The 16151-nt window shown below is 40.9% G+C and overlaps 1 protein-coding gene across 1 annotated transcript in view; it reads right to left on the minus strand.

Annotated features, from left to right (window-relative positions):
• MYO1E (myosin IE) overlaps positions 1-16151 on the minus strand; it is a 240180-nt gene that overhangs the window by 122003 nt on the left and 102026 nt on the right. Inside the window, exons 3-4 of the mRNA XM_025389516.1 lie at positions 6970-7059; positions 1818-1912 (exon numbers count right to left, since the gene is read on the minus strand). Coding sequence (XP_025245301.1) covers positions 1818-1912; positions 6970-7059 — 185 coding nt within the window. The remainder of the gene's footprint in view (positions 1-1817; positions 1913-6969; positions 7060-16151) is intronic.

Genomic DNA, 16151 nt, shown 5'->3' on the forward strand with positions numbered 1-16151 from the left:
CATAGTGCTAGTATTACATGTAATCTTTTCTTGACCTTGGAAATGAATCCACTGCCATGCCCTACCAGATTTGCTTTAAGTAATCAAGTGGGACAGAATGGGAGGACCAAATAAAACAGAATTGGCCATATACTGATAACAGTGTAAAACAGATAACAGATATACAGGGACACATTCTACTATTCTTTTTCATTTTGTGTATATTTGTAATTATCCATAATAAAATATTTTTTTTTCAAAAATATCTCAGAAAAATTAACTAAAAGAGATGAACACAAATATGTATGATAAAATTGGGAACTGTCAAATTCTAGGTGATGCGAATATGGATGCTTATACTTTCTAGTGTTTGAAAATATTCACAATAGTAAGCAGAGCTTTTTTTTTTTCTTCAGATGGAGTCTCACTCTGTTGCCCAGGCTGGATTGCAGGGGCATGAGCTTGGCTCACTGCAGCTTCCACCTCCTGGTTCAAGTGATTCTCCTGCCTCAGCCTCCTGAGTATCTGGGACTACAGGTATATACCACCATGCCTGGCTAAGTTTTGTATTTTTAGTAGAGACAGGGTTTCCCCATGTTGCCCAGGCTGGTCTTGAACTCCTAACTTCAAGTGATCTGCCTGTCTCGGCCTCCACTCAGGTATCAGCCTCCTTTTTTGTTTTTGGAGACAGGGTCTTGCTCTGTTACCCAGGCTGGAATGTAATGGCACAATCTCAGCTCACTGCAGCCTTGACTTCCCTGGCTCAAGTGATCCTCTCCCCTCAGCCTCCCCAGTAGCTGGGACTACAGACAAATGATACCAGATGCCTGGCTAATTTTTGTACTTTTTTGTAGAGATGGGGTTTTGCCATGTTGCCCAGGCTGGTCTCAAACTCTGGGGCTTACAGGTGTGAGCCACCCCACCTGGAGTTGGTAAGCAGAATTTATTTTATTATTATTATTTTTTGAGACGGAGTCTTGCTCTGTCATCCAGGCTGGAGTGCAGTGGCACGATCTCAGCTCACTACAACTTCCTCATCCCAGGCTCAAGCGATTCTCCCGCCTCAGCCTCCCTGGTATCTGGGATTAGAGGCGTGCGCCACCATGCCCAGCTAATTTTTGTAAGTAAGCAGAATTTTAAAAGCACTTAAGCCAGGGGTATCCAATCTTTTGGCTTCCCTGGGCCACACTGCAAGAAGAATTGTCTTGGACCACACATAAAATACACTATGACAAATGACAGCTGAAGAGCTTAAAAAAAAAATTGCAAAAAAATCTCATAACGTTTTAAGAAAGTTTATGAATTTGCTTTGGTCCACACTGAAAGCTGTCCTAGGTTGCACGTGGCCCACGGCCTGCAGCCCGCAGGTTGGACAAACTTGACTTAAAAGCAGGCAGGACTCAGAGCCGTGTGTCAAGCTAGAGGGATTATGAAAGGTGGTTACAGACACCTAATGCCGGCCATTACCAGTAATCTCCCCCCAAATTCAATGCAAATGACAAAGTTCACCAAAAATGTTCAAACATGAACTACTAAATTATGAAGGCAAAGAAAAAATAGGAACCTAGAGAAAAGGATTCCATCTGACTAAACAGTGAAAACATGTTTATTATACTTACTGCAACCCCAGGGGAGCTCAAAAGTTGTATGGTATGGAGCTCTATTACATAGAGTTATAAATAAACCAAGATAAAGCAGCTAACCTGCTTGTTACTCAGACACATTAACCAGGCCGTGACATCAGTAGCTGTTGCAAAACCACTGCTTATCGACCGAAATACATAACCACAGCATAGTCTCATATCTTCCATGGCCACAGATAAGGATACTTTTCATACCTGATGATGACGCACTGGTTCTCTCTGTCAATGATCATGTTTCTGTACATACTATCCGCAAGGGCATAGATATGTGGTGGGTTTTCATACTGTGCCTAGAAAAGCAAAAAATTATAATACATAAATAATAAAAATTAAACAAGAAAAACAAAATCATGGTCAGATAGGCAACACATTAAATTTCTTTTTCTCAATTTGGAAATGAATCGTGCACTACAGTTCCAACGCCTATAATTACATCTTAAAGGTTGCATGATACAAGAATTCATAAAATTTCCTAGGTCATCAAGGTACACCCTCGCAAAATTAAGACGGAATTTGGAAGGAGTCTTCCGTAGGCATATCCATGATTCAGCCTTCCGGATGTGGAGTGTCTTCAGACACTCCAACACCCCACCCTTCCACCCATACATGCCTCTGCAGGTGACAGTCCATTTCTAAATGTTTCTATAGACACTCGGGCAACAGGTCTTAGGAGAGGCCTGCCCAACACTTAGCTCTGACTTCTACCAGAATTCTAAATTCCTATGTAATTTTTTCGAAGAGGCCACGTTGTAGATTCTGGGACCTCAGAAGGAATTAGGTGAGATTATCTCTGGATCAGAAAAAAAGACTTAAATCTTTCCGTAAGAAGAGGGCAAGAAGGTGTGTTCTTTAAAGGGATAAGCTAGTTTGGCCAGTTTGTTTCATCTCTATTGGAAAAAAAATCCTACCACATTAAGATATTCTCCTGGGTTTGTGATTTCATCTTATGGGATATCTTAGCTATGCACAAATATCAAACTAAATACATTTTCCATGCTTCATAAATTCTCAGGCTGACTTCAGCCCTGCTTTATTCAATTTCTTGACATGCACCTTCACCACAACCTCAAAAATTACTAAAAAGAGAAATACTTTGTTGGGTATATATGGAGAAAGAACACTCCTAGCTGTGATCACTCCGAGCTACTTGGCAGGCTGAGGCAGAAGAGTCATTTAACACTAGGACTTGGAGTCTAGTCTCCACACACACAAAAATTTTTAATTACCTGGGTGTGGGAGCACATGCCTGCAGTCCTAGCTACTTGGGAGGCTGAGGTGGGAGGATAGCTTGAGTCCAGGAGCTGGAGGAGCTATTATTGTGGGAATAATAGCATCCAAGCTGCAAGTCTCACAGTATAAATGATGGATGGGAAAGCAATTTGGAAAGGTAGAGTGATATACAAAGGTGAAGCTTAATTTACTTAATCCATCTTTGGATTAATTTACTCAATCCATTTTATTGTGCAGTGACTTACTATAGAAAAGGGGGCCTGGCTGAGAAGTTGTTGCTCACTGCCATGCTCTGGAAGATGAGAGTTTGGTGGGGAGGGGTTAGGATGAGGGGGCTTTGTATCCAATACCCAGTGTTCTTCCCATGTTATAGGCAGGGCGCTCATAAGGGGAACTACCCAGGGAGGGCTGCAAGCTATGCCTAGGACTGATCACCTAAAGAACCCTATGCAGGAGCCAGAATATGTGATCTCTGCCTTAACCTTATGGTCAGAAGCAGATATCTGGATATGGTTTTAAATAGACTTCTAGTATACACTAGGATTCTACAGGATTATTATAGTTATTATTTTAACAGAGTTTAATTGAGAAAAGAATGATTCGTGAAAAAGGCCACCCTGGAACAAGAATAGGTCCAGAGAGCCTTCAGTGCTGCCATATGCTGTAAGATTTTTGGGCAGAAAAAGGAAAGTGATATACAGAAAATGGAAGTGAGGGCCAGCCCTTGCTCAGGCCTGTAATCTCTTTGGGATGCTGAGGTGGGATGATCACTTGAGGTCAGGAGTCCGAGAACAGTCTGGCCAATGTGGCAAAACCCCGTATCTACTAAAAACACAAAAATTAGCCAGGCGTACTGGCACATGCCTGTAATCCCAGCTACTCAAGAGGCTGAGGCAGGAGAATTGCTTGAACCCAGGAGGTGGAGGTTACAGTGAGCTGAGATTGCACCACTGCACTCCAGCCTGGTAACAGAGTGAGACTCCATCTCAAAACAAAACAAAACAAAATTAAAATAAAAAAAAAAAAAAAAAATATATATATATATATATAGAAAATGGAAGGGAGGTACAGAAAGAGCCAGATTAGTTACAGATTAGTTTGGAGTTTGCCTTATTTGAACACAGTTTGAATTGTTGGTCACCTTTCATTGGCCAAAACTCAGTGACTGGCAGAAGAGTAGGTTATAGTTTGTTTACACACCTGGTTAGGCTACAGTTTACTGTGTACAGAGAAACATTTAGGGCTGGGTGTGATGGCTCATGTCTGTAATCCCAGCACTTCTGGGGCAAGACCAGAGGATCACTTGAATCCAGCAGTTCCAGATCAACCTGGGAACATAGTGAGACCTCCTCTCTACAAAAAAGAAACAAAAGTAGCTGGACATGGTGGTGTGCGCCTGTAGTCCCAGCTATTCGCTTGGGAAGCTGAGGTGGGGGGATCACTTGAGTCCTGGAGGTGGAGGTTGCTGTGAGCCAAGATCACAGCACTGCACTTCAGCATGGGTGACAGAGTGAGACCTTGTTTCAAAAGAAAAAAGAAAAAAAAAAAAAAAAATTTAGCCCGAACTTAAAATATGCAAGGAAGCAGCTTTAGGCTAAACTTAATTTAACAATTCCCCTCTCTTGGTTTTTTTGTTTTTGTTTTTAAATAGAGGCGGGGTCTCACAATGTTGCCCAGGCTGGTCTTGAACTCCTGGACTCAAGCGATCCTCCCATCTTGGCCTCCCAATTTGCTGGGATTATAGGCGTGAGCCACCACGCCCAGTCCAATTTCCCTCTTTTGGTCATCCTCTCAATTTTGAAATACCAAAACTTTAGACACTGATGTCACTCTGTCACCACTGTAAAAATGTACTTACTTGCTCTCAAATATCATTGAGAAATAGCAGAACAGTGGGGTTTGTAAGATGGGAACAAAGATTTTAGGTTACTTTCTGTAAGGGTTAGAGTAGAGGGGACCTCCTCCCTGCTGGCATCTCCTGGTCTGTTTCTTTAAAGTTTCGATTACATCACATGTAACATGAGTGACTCCATGTTCGTTTGGTCTGGTCTGTCAGACCAGACCAAATGCTAGTGCATGAGATCAGTCCAAAACAATGGAATCTCATAATTTTGTTTAAAAATTCCCCTCTTTAGGTCAGGTTCTCACTTAGGTGAGAGTGTCACCAAAACTTAGGCCTTAGTACCCCTCTCAGTTACCATCATTTTGGGTTTCTGGTCTCAAGTGCACAATCTTTAATGACTCTTTGAAATGAGAAAGTAGAGGACTGTAAGAAAGACAAGAAGATGGAAAATGGAAGGAAATGGAGTGGAAAGAACGCCATGGGCAACGGGGGAAAGTCACTGCCCAGTAAGGTTTCAATGCTGCAGAACTGTCATACTTGACCTTTGCATGTCACCCTGTATTTTCCAAACTGGTTTCCTATCTGTGGTCTTATTGAACCTCTCAGCTATCTGTGAGAAAACTATACAGTGGGCATTTCCTTTACCTGATTCTTCCCTCCTCTGAGACTCTCAAAGTCATTAGGACCTGACTTCAACTCCTAGCTCCACCACTCAGTAGATTTTAGTACTTCACCTCTCTAACCTTCAGTTTCCTCATCTGTGAAATGGAGATAGGTGGTATGACATAGCCAGCAATCAGGGCTGTTTTATTATTGCTGCAAGTATAACATAGTACACGGCACTCAGTAAATACCAGTTTTACAATCATCTGTTACCATTAGCAGTAAAATTAAGCATATTTTAAAGAAATTCTACATTTCCTTAAAGAGAACACTTCAAAAGATAAATGGTCTAAAAGGGACGTACATACAGCAACCCTTTTCAGAAAACTAGAGAAACACACATGCACGGCACTTCCATCTACAGTGCCTTGGCTGTCATCGAGGACACCAAGCCAGCTCTGTGTGCCTGCTGATCGGGGCACTAGGGCAGGGCCAGCCTCTGCTGACAGTGTTTCCCTTGTGCTGGGCTCCCATAAAGGCAGCATTATCAAAGGTCTTTCGCGTGGCAGCCTCCTTCGGCTCCAGCTACCGGCACCATTCATCTGGCAACAATGGGGTGGGCTCTTGCTCTGGGTAAATTGCCTTCCACTTCAACTGATGAATTTGTGTGGGCTCTCTTTTGTTTGCTTTTTAGGGGTCAGGATTAATGAATGCTCTTGTGCTTCTGCTGCAAAGAGGGAAGGAAAAGGAAAGGAAAAAGATGCAGAGATGGGGAGGCCTCGGGAAGTGATGAATCACAGAATAAAATATATTAAGGAGAATTACAGCTTCCAGTTTTACTATACAACTGAAAGGCTATGGAGCTGATTATGAATAGGAACCAGGGTCAAATTAATAAATGAAGTAATACAAGATTGAAGACAAAAATGAATACAAGATTCATTTTTCATGTTCAAGTCATAGTCATAGTTTAACAATGGTTCTGATTCTGCAAATCAGTACCCATTGCTCTATTTTTTACCCATAACTAATTTTTATTCCTTAGATTTTTGTGGCATATGTGGAAGCAGGAAGATCCCTGAGCTGTAAGTCCTACATCCCATTTAATTAATTTTCTACGTAAATAAGGCTCAAATAATGACAGTCCTAAGGTTTTTTGAGCTGTGCTCTAAAAAGCAGATCATTGGCCGGACGCGGTGGCTCACACCTGTAATCCCAGCACTTTGGGAGCCTGAGGCAGGTAGATCACCTGAGGTCAGGAGTTCAAGACTAGCTTGACCAACATGGTGAAACCCCATCTCTACTAAAAATACAAAATTAGCCGGGTGTGGTGGCGCGTGCCTATAATCTCAGCTACTTGGGAGGCTGAGGCAGGAGAGTTGTTTGAACCCAGAAGGTGGAGGTTGCAGTGAGCTGAGATCATGCCATTGCAGTCCAGCCTGGGCAACAAGAGCAAAATTCTGTCTCAAAAAAATAAAATAATAAAATAAAAATAAAATAATAAAAATTAAAAAATAAAAAGATCATTAAAAATAAAAAAAAGTCACTTAAGTTTCTCCAATTAAAAAGTTCATAACAGAAAAGTGCAAAGTACTGCTAACTTCAAGAAAAACCATGTCTGCATCATAAAAGCCCAAAATAAGGCAGCAATTTATGTGACATGTAACTTACCGCTCCTTGGTACATTTCAATTTCCTTTTCCCCAAAATATGGCATCTGCTTGAAAGGGTTGACTGAGATTAATACAGATCCTATGTATGTCTGAATTTAAACTCGGTTAAGGTCCATCATTAATGTTCATAGCTACACATTTTTCAAATTAAGTAACCAGATGTTATCAAGAATTGGTAATGACTGTCCAAGTGGAAAGGTTGTGTGCTTGCTTTCTAAAAGATTACAAATAAAGACAAAAGCAATCATGCAACTAGCACAGGCTTTGTTCCTCCTAAGGAAGAGTAATAAATTTAATTACCAAGGTGCTACAAAATGAAATCATTATGTTAAATAAATTAAAGCACATTCTTTCAAGATCAGCGACATGTGCAGCAAGGAGAAAAGAAAACAAAGCAAAAATGGCCAAGGAGTGAAAAAACCAGTTACCAGTCCTCCCCTCAAATTATATGCATTTTTTCCTCTGAACTTTCGTATCTGTTAGGTACACTAAAAACACATTCATCGGCCGGGCACGGTGGCTCATGCCTGTAATCCCAGCACTTTGGGAGGCTGAGGTGGGCAGATCATTTGAGGTCAGGAGCTGGAGATCAGCCTGGCCAACATGGTGAAACCCCATCTCTACTAAAAATACAAAAATTAGCCGAGTGTGGTGGCAAAAGCCTGTAGTCCCTGCTGCTCTACTCAGGAGGCTGAGGCAGGAGAAATGCATGAACCCAGGAGGCAGAGGTTGCAGTGAGCCAAGATCGTGTCATTGCACTCCAGCCTGGGCGATACAGTGAGACTCTGTCCCCCCCCCCAAAAAAAATCATCTACTTATTTAACAAATATAGGAATACAAGATGAACTAACAGCTCTATTCTCCACAAGCTTAGAGGAATCAAAAGGCGTCAACAAGGTAATTTTCTGGCCAGGTGCAGTGGCTCATGCCTGTACTCCCAGCATATTAGAAGGTCAAAGGGGTGGACTGCTTTAGGCCAGGAGTTTGAGGCCAGCCTGGGCAACATAGCGAAACTCTATCTCTTAAAAAAAAAAAAAAAAAAAAAAAAATCAAAAAAATTAGCCGGGCATGGGGGTGTGTGCCTATAGCCCCAGCTACTTGGGAGGCTGAGGCGGGAGGATTGCTTGAGGCCAGGAGGCAGAAGTTGCAGTGAGCCCAGATCAGAGGTTATAGCAAGCCAAGATTACATCACTGCATTCCAGCCTGGGTGACAGAGAGAGACGTCTCAAAATAATAGTAATAATCATCAATAAGGTAGTTTTCAGAGAAGAAAATTATAAACCCACTTACATCAGGTTTAGGGAAAGAAGGTATTATTTCTGCTTGGAGAATCCAAGAAGGCTTCTCAGAGAGGCTATGTTTATGCTGGGCCTTAAAAATTTTACACAACACATTTTAATATGCCAAAATAAATGAAGTCTTATGATCACATGAAAAAACAATTTCCATTTATTCATTCAACTATCAACTAATTTGAATTGGGTGCTTACTTAACATGCCAGGCACTGTTTTAGATGCTCGGGATATGACAGTGAACAAAATAAACAGAACAGATATAACTTCTTGACTTCATGGAAAAATCACAACAACAAACACACACACAGACGTTCAAAACTGTTTCTTTCAATGATCGATTTCAAGGTGTTTAGAAGTTTTACAAATAAATTGTTAAACAGAAAGTTATTTACAAATATCTAGTTTTAGATAAAGATTGAAAACGATGAGATTTCCTCCCACAGCGGGACATTTTTCTATTTACATATTAAGACCTGTGTACCATGAAAACCAGCCCAGGTGTTCAGTCAGATTGGCTGGTGCTGATGGAGATAAAATAGGACCTACTTGATAGTCTCACTATACTTAAATAATTATAAAATGCTCAGCACTGTGTCTGAACATAGCACGTAGTAGTGGCTTTTCCTTAATTAACATCGCCTAAGGCACATGTTTTATCCTGTTAATATCTGAAATCATGACGCATATTTCAAGTGTGGTTGAACATGCCAGGCGCTGTTTTAGAGGCAATGGTTTGTTAGTTTCTATTAGACACAGGGTTATTATTATTATTCAATACAAATCAATGTGAGATGGATCATATAATCATGTAATTTTTTTAAAGATAAGATTTTAAATTATTGTGCATATACCAAGGTGAGCATGCAGGATGACATGATTGTGATTTTACTTCTCTTTGTCAGTGACCAGAAAGATCTTCAGATTTGAAGAGGCTGAACATGAATTGCTATTAGGGAAGATGAGGTGGTTTTAAGACCACTCCAGCGGCACCCAGTTCTGGTCTAAGAGCAGGCCATAGTGCTAAGAGAAAATGCTAATGATACAGTGAGCCATCACTGAAAATTAGAAGAGTTAATGGAAGCAGGGCCATGGAAAATGTATTCCCAATTGCCAAAGTCAGAATGAGGCCAATGATAGATTAGTAGCCTGCCTTCTTTGAGGTAAAATTTAGGACACATATATGTACTGTTAAAATTATCAAGCAGGTAAGACGTCCATGATGCTGTAGCCAAGACTCAATAAGGGGTGATAAAATTAATTAAACACATATACATTTACATCTTAGCACCAACTAACAGCCCTATTTTACTTCAGGTTGACTATCCCTTATCCAAAATGCTTTTTGCAGATTTTGCATTTTTTCATATTTTGGAACGTTTGCATTACACTTACCATCAGTTCAGCATCCCTAACCCAAAAACCCAAAATCAAAATGCTCTGATGAGCATCGTGTCGATTATCAAAACATTTCAAACTCTGCAGCATTTCAAATTTGGAATTTTCAGATTAAGGATACTCAACCTGTACAGGGAAACTGAGGCATGGAGAAATTTTAAAAGTTGCTTAAGGTCACAAACTATAAGTGGCAGAGCTATGATTCTAACTCAGGCAGTCTGGATCCCAAGCCCGTACTCCTGATCAACAAGCTAGAATGTCTAAGATAAGCAGGTACTGTGTTAACATTATTATTGGTAGCCAGATTTAGCAAATAAAAACACAGAAAACTAGTTAAATTGGAAAGTCATTCAAACAAGAATTTTTTTTAAACTACGTCCCAAATAAGTATGTTCCCCAGTAATATTTGGTACAAAGAGTAAAAAGTAACTTGTTATTTATCTGAAATTCAAACTGAACCAGCAGTCCTGAATTTTATCTGGCAACCCTAAATTGGCAGCCTCTTCTGACTTAGATTCTGTGATGCTTTGCATACTCGAAAACCCACTTCCCTTAGGTGGATTTTTAAAGTACCTTTTCTAAATGGTAAGGACCTAATCAAAATTGAATGAACGAGCTGGGTGTGGTGGCTGGAGTCTGTAGTTCTAGCACTTTGGGAGGATAAGGCGGGTGGATCCCTTGAGCTCAGGAGTTTGAAACCAGCCTGGGCAATCTAGTGAGACCTCATCTCTACAAAAAAATTTTTAAAAATTAGCCAGGCATGTTGGTACGTGCCTGTAGTTCCTGCTGAGATGGGAGGATTCCTTAAGCCAAGCAGGTCGAGGTTACAGTGGGCCATGATCACGCCACTGCACTCCAGGCTGGGCAACAGAGGCCAGACCCTGGCTCCAAAAAAAGAAAACAAACAAACAATTAATGAATGAAGTAATAATGATTCTTATGGCAAACCCAATTTTAAAGAAATACAGCACTGCTAGAACCATCTTCACTTCAGAAGAGGAAGATGTTTATTTCATGTCTATATCCATCCCCAGGGAAAAACAAACAGGAAAATAAGCTCCTTCCGTGGAGGAGGGTACTTCTTCCCTTAGCTGTAAAGGGAATGTGGTTACTGCCACCTTGTCCTAGACAAATTGATCACTGCACACAAAGAAAAAAGGGCTGCCCTCAGGCCATCAGCCAAAGGTACCACCTCCCCACCAATCCCTTGGTTACTTAGTAAATATGAATTCAGTTGCCTATGAGCTCCTAAAGTAACCAACATTTTAAACACTGTTAATCTGCTATATAAAGAGATACCTCATTAAGTCTTGATTTTTCACCAAGTACATTACATAAATTCTCATTAGGGCCTGGTTAAGGAGATATTCAGAAAAAAAAAAAATTTCTTTTGGACTACTCTAGGCCAATCCTGAATCAATGACTCAGCTCAGAATGAAATGAAGAGGGAAATTTGTAACTGCTCCCTAAATTTATCAGTAGGGTTCTTGAGGATAATATTATTTGGGAAGACACCTAAAAAATAAAGTTTGGTTTAAAATGGCTGTTTCTGGTTGGGTGCTATAATCACAATACTGTGGGAAGACAAGTGGGATGACTGCTTGATTCCAGGAGTTCGAGACTAGCCTGGGCAACATGCTGAGACCTCATCTCTTAAAAACAAAACAAAACAAAACAAAAAACCTGCCAAGCATGGTGGTCTTCACATGCAGTCCCAGCTACTTGGGAGGCTGAGGTGGGAGGATCACTTAGGCCTGGGAGGGCAAGGCCGCAGTGAGTTGTGATCATGCCATTGCTCTCCACCCTAGGTGACAGAGCAAATAAAATGAAATAAAATAAAATAAAAAATAAAGTCTCAAAAAATAAAATGGCTGTTTCTACAGAAAAACTAAGGAGACTTTAATTTAGACTTCAAGAAAATAAACATATCGTAGTTATTTCCGGTGACAGTTTGGAATAATTGTTTATCTAAACAATTTTCACCTTTTCCACCTTGCTATTTGTGCAGAGGCCTTAGCTGTTTTCCGGAGACTTGTGCTCTCCTACCTCCTCCAGGTAATTCCAACAATGCTCACTCCCACTCCTATTACATAATTCAGGTGTGCCTCTGGGAAAAGCCGTTCCAATCATTGTCCCTACCCACATAATCCTTGGTGGTGAAGGTGTGGCCTAAGGTTAATTTTCAAACTGCAGGAAGATATGAAGCTATGATACCAAAAAACAGGAGTAAAAAAAAAGTCAATTATTTAAAAGACTCTGGGAGACCAAAGAGACCCAAGATATCTTTAATTGATGGGTTCCCAAATGCCTGTCCATGGATCTATGAGTTTCCACTAACCTGCAGCAAGAATGACAAAAAAAGAAACAATGCACTGAATTTTTCATAAAGTTTAATTTATTCAATATAAAGAAACTGTCCTTTATTCTTAGATTATTTCCTTCCTACATTTTTGGTGTAAAAATATTCTTTCTTTTATGAAATGTGATGGTAGCACAACTTTAAAATGTTTTCTGTTTGTTTTTTGTTTTGTTTTTTGGTTTTTTTTTTGAGACAGAGTCTTACTCTGTTGCCCAGGCTGGAGTGCAGTGGTGTGATCTCGGCTCACTGCAAGCTCCGCCTCCCAGGTTCACGCCATTCTCCTGCCTCAGACTCCAGAGTAGCTGGGACTACAAGGACCCGCTACCATGCCCGGCTAATTTTTTGTATTTTTAGTAGAGACGGGTTTCACCTTGTTAGCAAGGATGATATCGATCTCCTGACCTTGTGATCTGCCCGCCTCGGCCTCCCAAAGTGCTGGGATTACAGGCATGAGCCACCATGCTCAGCCTCAAATATTTGTTTTCAATTCAATAGTCTTATTAGGCAGTGCTAAGAGTTGAACTTTTCTTTTCTTTTTTTGTTTTTTTGTTTTTTGTTTTTTGGTTTTTTTTTTTTTTGAGACGGAGTCTTGCTCTGTTACCAGGCTGGAGTGCAGTGGCTCAATCCTGGCTCACTGCAACCTCCGCCTCCCGGGTCCAAGCAATTCACCTGCCTCAGCCTCCCAAGTAGCTGGAATTACAGGTGTGTGCCACCACACCTAGCTAATTTTTGTATTTTTAGTAGAGACGGGGTTTTACTACGTTGGCCAAGGTGGTCTCGATCTCTTGACCTCATGATCCGCCCACCTCGGCCTCCCAAAGTGCTGGGATTACAAGCATGAGCCACTACACCCTGCCAGTTAAAATCTGTTTTAATAGTCAGTGAATTTCCCAAAACCACCTATGCTGGTTAAGTGGACTTCCCTGGGTTCATCCTTGAGGTGGCAGAGGGAGGTGAGGTGACTTTCCCAGAGTCACGTGGAGAATGGGTGGGCTGGAACTCGAGGCTCTGGCTTCAGCCGGGCATCTATCTTGCTATGTAGCACGCTGCCCCTCCAAGTGAACTGGATGCCAAGGGCCACGCCTCGCTCGAAAACAACTACGCTGCTTTGAAATCCAGTGGGGCTAGCACAAAAGTCTGGACTCCTAATTCAAGGATTAAAAATGTGCGGTCTTTGAGTAAAAACAAGTTTGGAAAGTTGGACCGAATGAGCACGGAGTGCTTTGCACAGGAACTCTTTTCGTCAGCCAAGTGGTCAGAAGTGCTCTCTCCCCACGCACAACAGAGAACACTAATGTTTTTCCCATAGATCTTACAATGTAACTGTAAAAAGTGTGGCAACGTTGATGACAAACAGATGGCAAATTAAACCTTCTTTGTCATAGGACAAATAACTCAAAAATATGGAGTTTTATTGGTAAACAATGTCAGCATTTTCAAAGTGGATTTTTTTTTCCCTAATGTAGAAGAAATGTGCATTCAGCCTGAATGCATTAACAATCGATTGCCCCAAATGCTGACTTTCAGTACAAGACAATGTGCAGGAATTAGATATAGAAGGGATAAAGTGAGCAATTTTATAACTTAATGTGAAATCAAGTCTCTTCTTGTCTTAACAATTAAACATAGGAGAGGAAAAAAACCCAACTCTTACTTACAGTAATGCCATTCTATTATAATATTCCCTTAACATTGAAGTGTTAAAGGACGCTTTTATCACTTAGCAGAGGAAGATTTGCAGCAGACCACCCGTGTTATTTCATAAACATCCATCAAGCTTCCTCAAAGCTGAAAGCTACTCTGTGTTAATGATAGAAAGCACATTTATGCTGGGCTTCCCATATATTGAGTGGGTAGAGATTTCTAAAACATAAAGTCATTAGTGGTCCAGTAACTCATTTCCTTGGTAGAGCACACGATTCATCAGTCATCGATTCAAAAGCATTAATTCAAAGGCGCATAAACAGCCCTCTCTGTGTGAGTCATTTAAAAACTCTGTTGTCTGAATTTAAAAAGCAAGTCTTAACAGTCAACAAATTGTCAATGAATACTTAATACAATGCACCATGCCAAAAATTATGCAGGAGACCAAGAAATACATGAGGCAGGATGATGCCATTTTTGTTAAAATTAACAAGAAAGCACACCTATATGCATGACCATATGTGGTTAAACTGAAAGCTCTACACCAACAGATTAATAAGAACTAACCTTTGGCGATGGGTTCTGGGTGACTTTGGTATTTTCCTTTTTGCTTGACTGCATGGTATGAACCATGTTAAATGAACACGTATTGCTTTAAGGGGTTTTTATATGTTGCTTTTTGAAGAAGATATACAAGACATAGTCCCTGCTTCTGGTGTTTTGGGAGAAACAATCGTGATGGGGAGGAGTGAGGCTGTCTGCAGTTAGGAGGGACTGACTACAGACATCATTTGTTTCTTTTTATACCCAGCTTATCAAAAAATCGTATTTCCATATTTACAACGCAGTAAGTTCAGCCCACGTTCCAAGAACATTTCAAAATACAATTTGTTCAACTACTACATTCAGTAGAAATGAAGATTTCTATGGGCTTGTCAATCCTCCATTTATAACTTAGGTTTCTGTGGCAAAATAATTTTAATTTCCAATAAACAACTTTACAGTTGAATTTTTGGAAAATAACTCGGAAATATGGGAAGCACTTACACACCTGCCCCAGTGCGTGGTAATAATGACTCATACTTACTGTTTACTTGCTGCATTCTTCATTTCGTTTCACCCTACAACAGCCTCATGTGGGAGATTTTATTATTACTCCCATTTTACAGGTACGGAAACCAAGGCACAGAGGTCACAAAACGTTACGGTCACCAGATCTATGCAGACCAAGCCAGACAGTCCAGATCCACATCCTGCCACCCAGCTCCTTCTAATCAATTATCTGCCAGTTTTCAAGTGCTGTGGGTGCTGCACGTAAAAGTGATTGACATTTTTTTGATGGTGATAAGTCCAGATAAAGTATATTTCAGTATTTTGACCAAATAAAATAAAAACTTGCAACTGAACATAACTGCTTTTGTGCAATTAAATTAAATGAAGCTGCCAGGTGCGGTGGCTCACGCCTGTAATCCCAGCACCTTGGGAGGCCGAGGAGGACGGATGATGAGGTCAAGAGATCGAGACCATCTTGGCCAACAAGGTGAAACCCTGTCTCTACTAAAAATACAAAAATTAGCTGGGCATGGTGGCGCATGCCTGTAGTCCCAGCTACTCGGGAGGCTGAGGCAGGAGAATCGCTTGAACCTGGGAGGTGAAGGTCGCAGTGAGCCGAGATTATGCCAACTGCACTTCAGCCCGGGTGACAGAGCAAGACTCCATCTCAAAACAAAACAAAACAAAACAAAACAAAAAAAGGAAGCCCTGCACAGGTATCTGGAGCAGAAGTCAGCAATTTTTTTTCTGCAAAGGGCCAGAAAGTAAATATTTGAGACTTTGCAGACAGTCTGTTACAACTACTTAGCTCTGCCACTGTAGTGTGAAAACAACCCTAGACAACAACTAAACGAATGACCATGGCTGTGTTCCAACAAAACTGCTGTCCAAAAAATGGTGGTGAGTAAGATTTTGTCTGTCAGCCATAGGTCGCCACCCTGATACAGAAGTTATATAAGTAATAATGTACATTTCAAAATTGCTGAGTGTAGATTTTAAATGTTTACACCACACACAATAAGTATGTGAAGTGACGGATATGTTAATTAGCTTGATTTTATTATTTCAAAACGTATACACATATTAAAACATCACATTGCCAGGCGCGGTGGCTCATACCTGTAGTCCTAGCACTTTAGAAGGCCGAGGCAGGTGGGTTGCTTGAGTTCAAAAGTTTGAGACCAGCCTGGGCAACATAGTGAAACCCTATCTCTACAAAAAATTAACCAGGCATTGTGGTGTGTGCCTGTAGTCCAGCTACTTGGGAGGCTGAGGTGGGAAGATCACCTGAGCCCCAGAGGCAGAGGCTGCAGTGAGCCAGGATCATGCCACTGCACTCCAGCCTGGTGACAGAGAGTGACCCTGTCTCAAAAAAAAAAAAAAAAAAAAAAAAAGAAAGAAAAGAAAAAAAAAATCACATTATATCCCACAACT

The sequence above is a fragment of the Theropithecus gelada genome, chromosome 7a, assembly GCF_003255815.1.
Source record: "Theropithecus gelada isolate Dixy chromosome 7a, Tgel_1.0, whole genome shotgun sequence".
Classification (NCBI taxonomy): domain Eukaryota; kingdom Metazoa; phylum Chordata; class Mammalia; order Primates; family Cercopithecidae; genus Theropithecus; species Theropithecus gelada.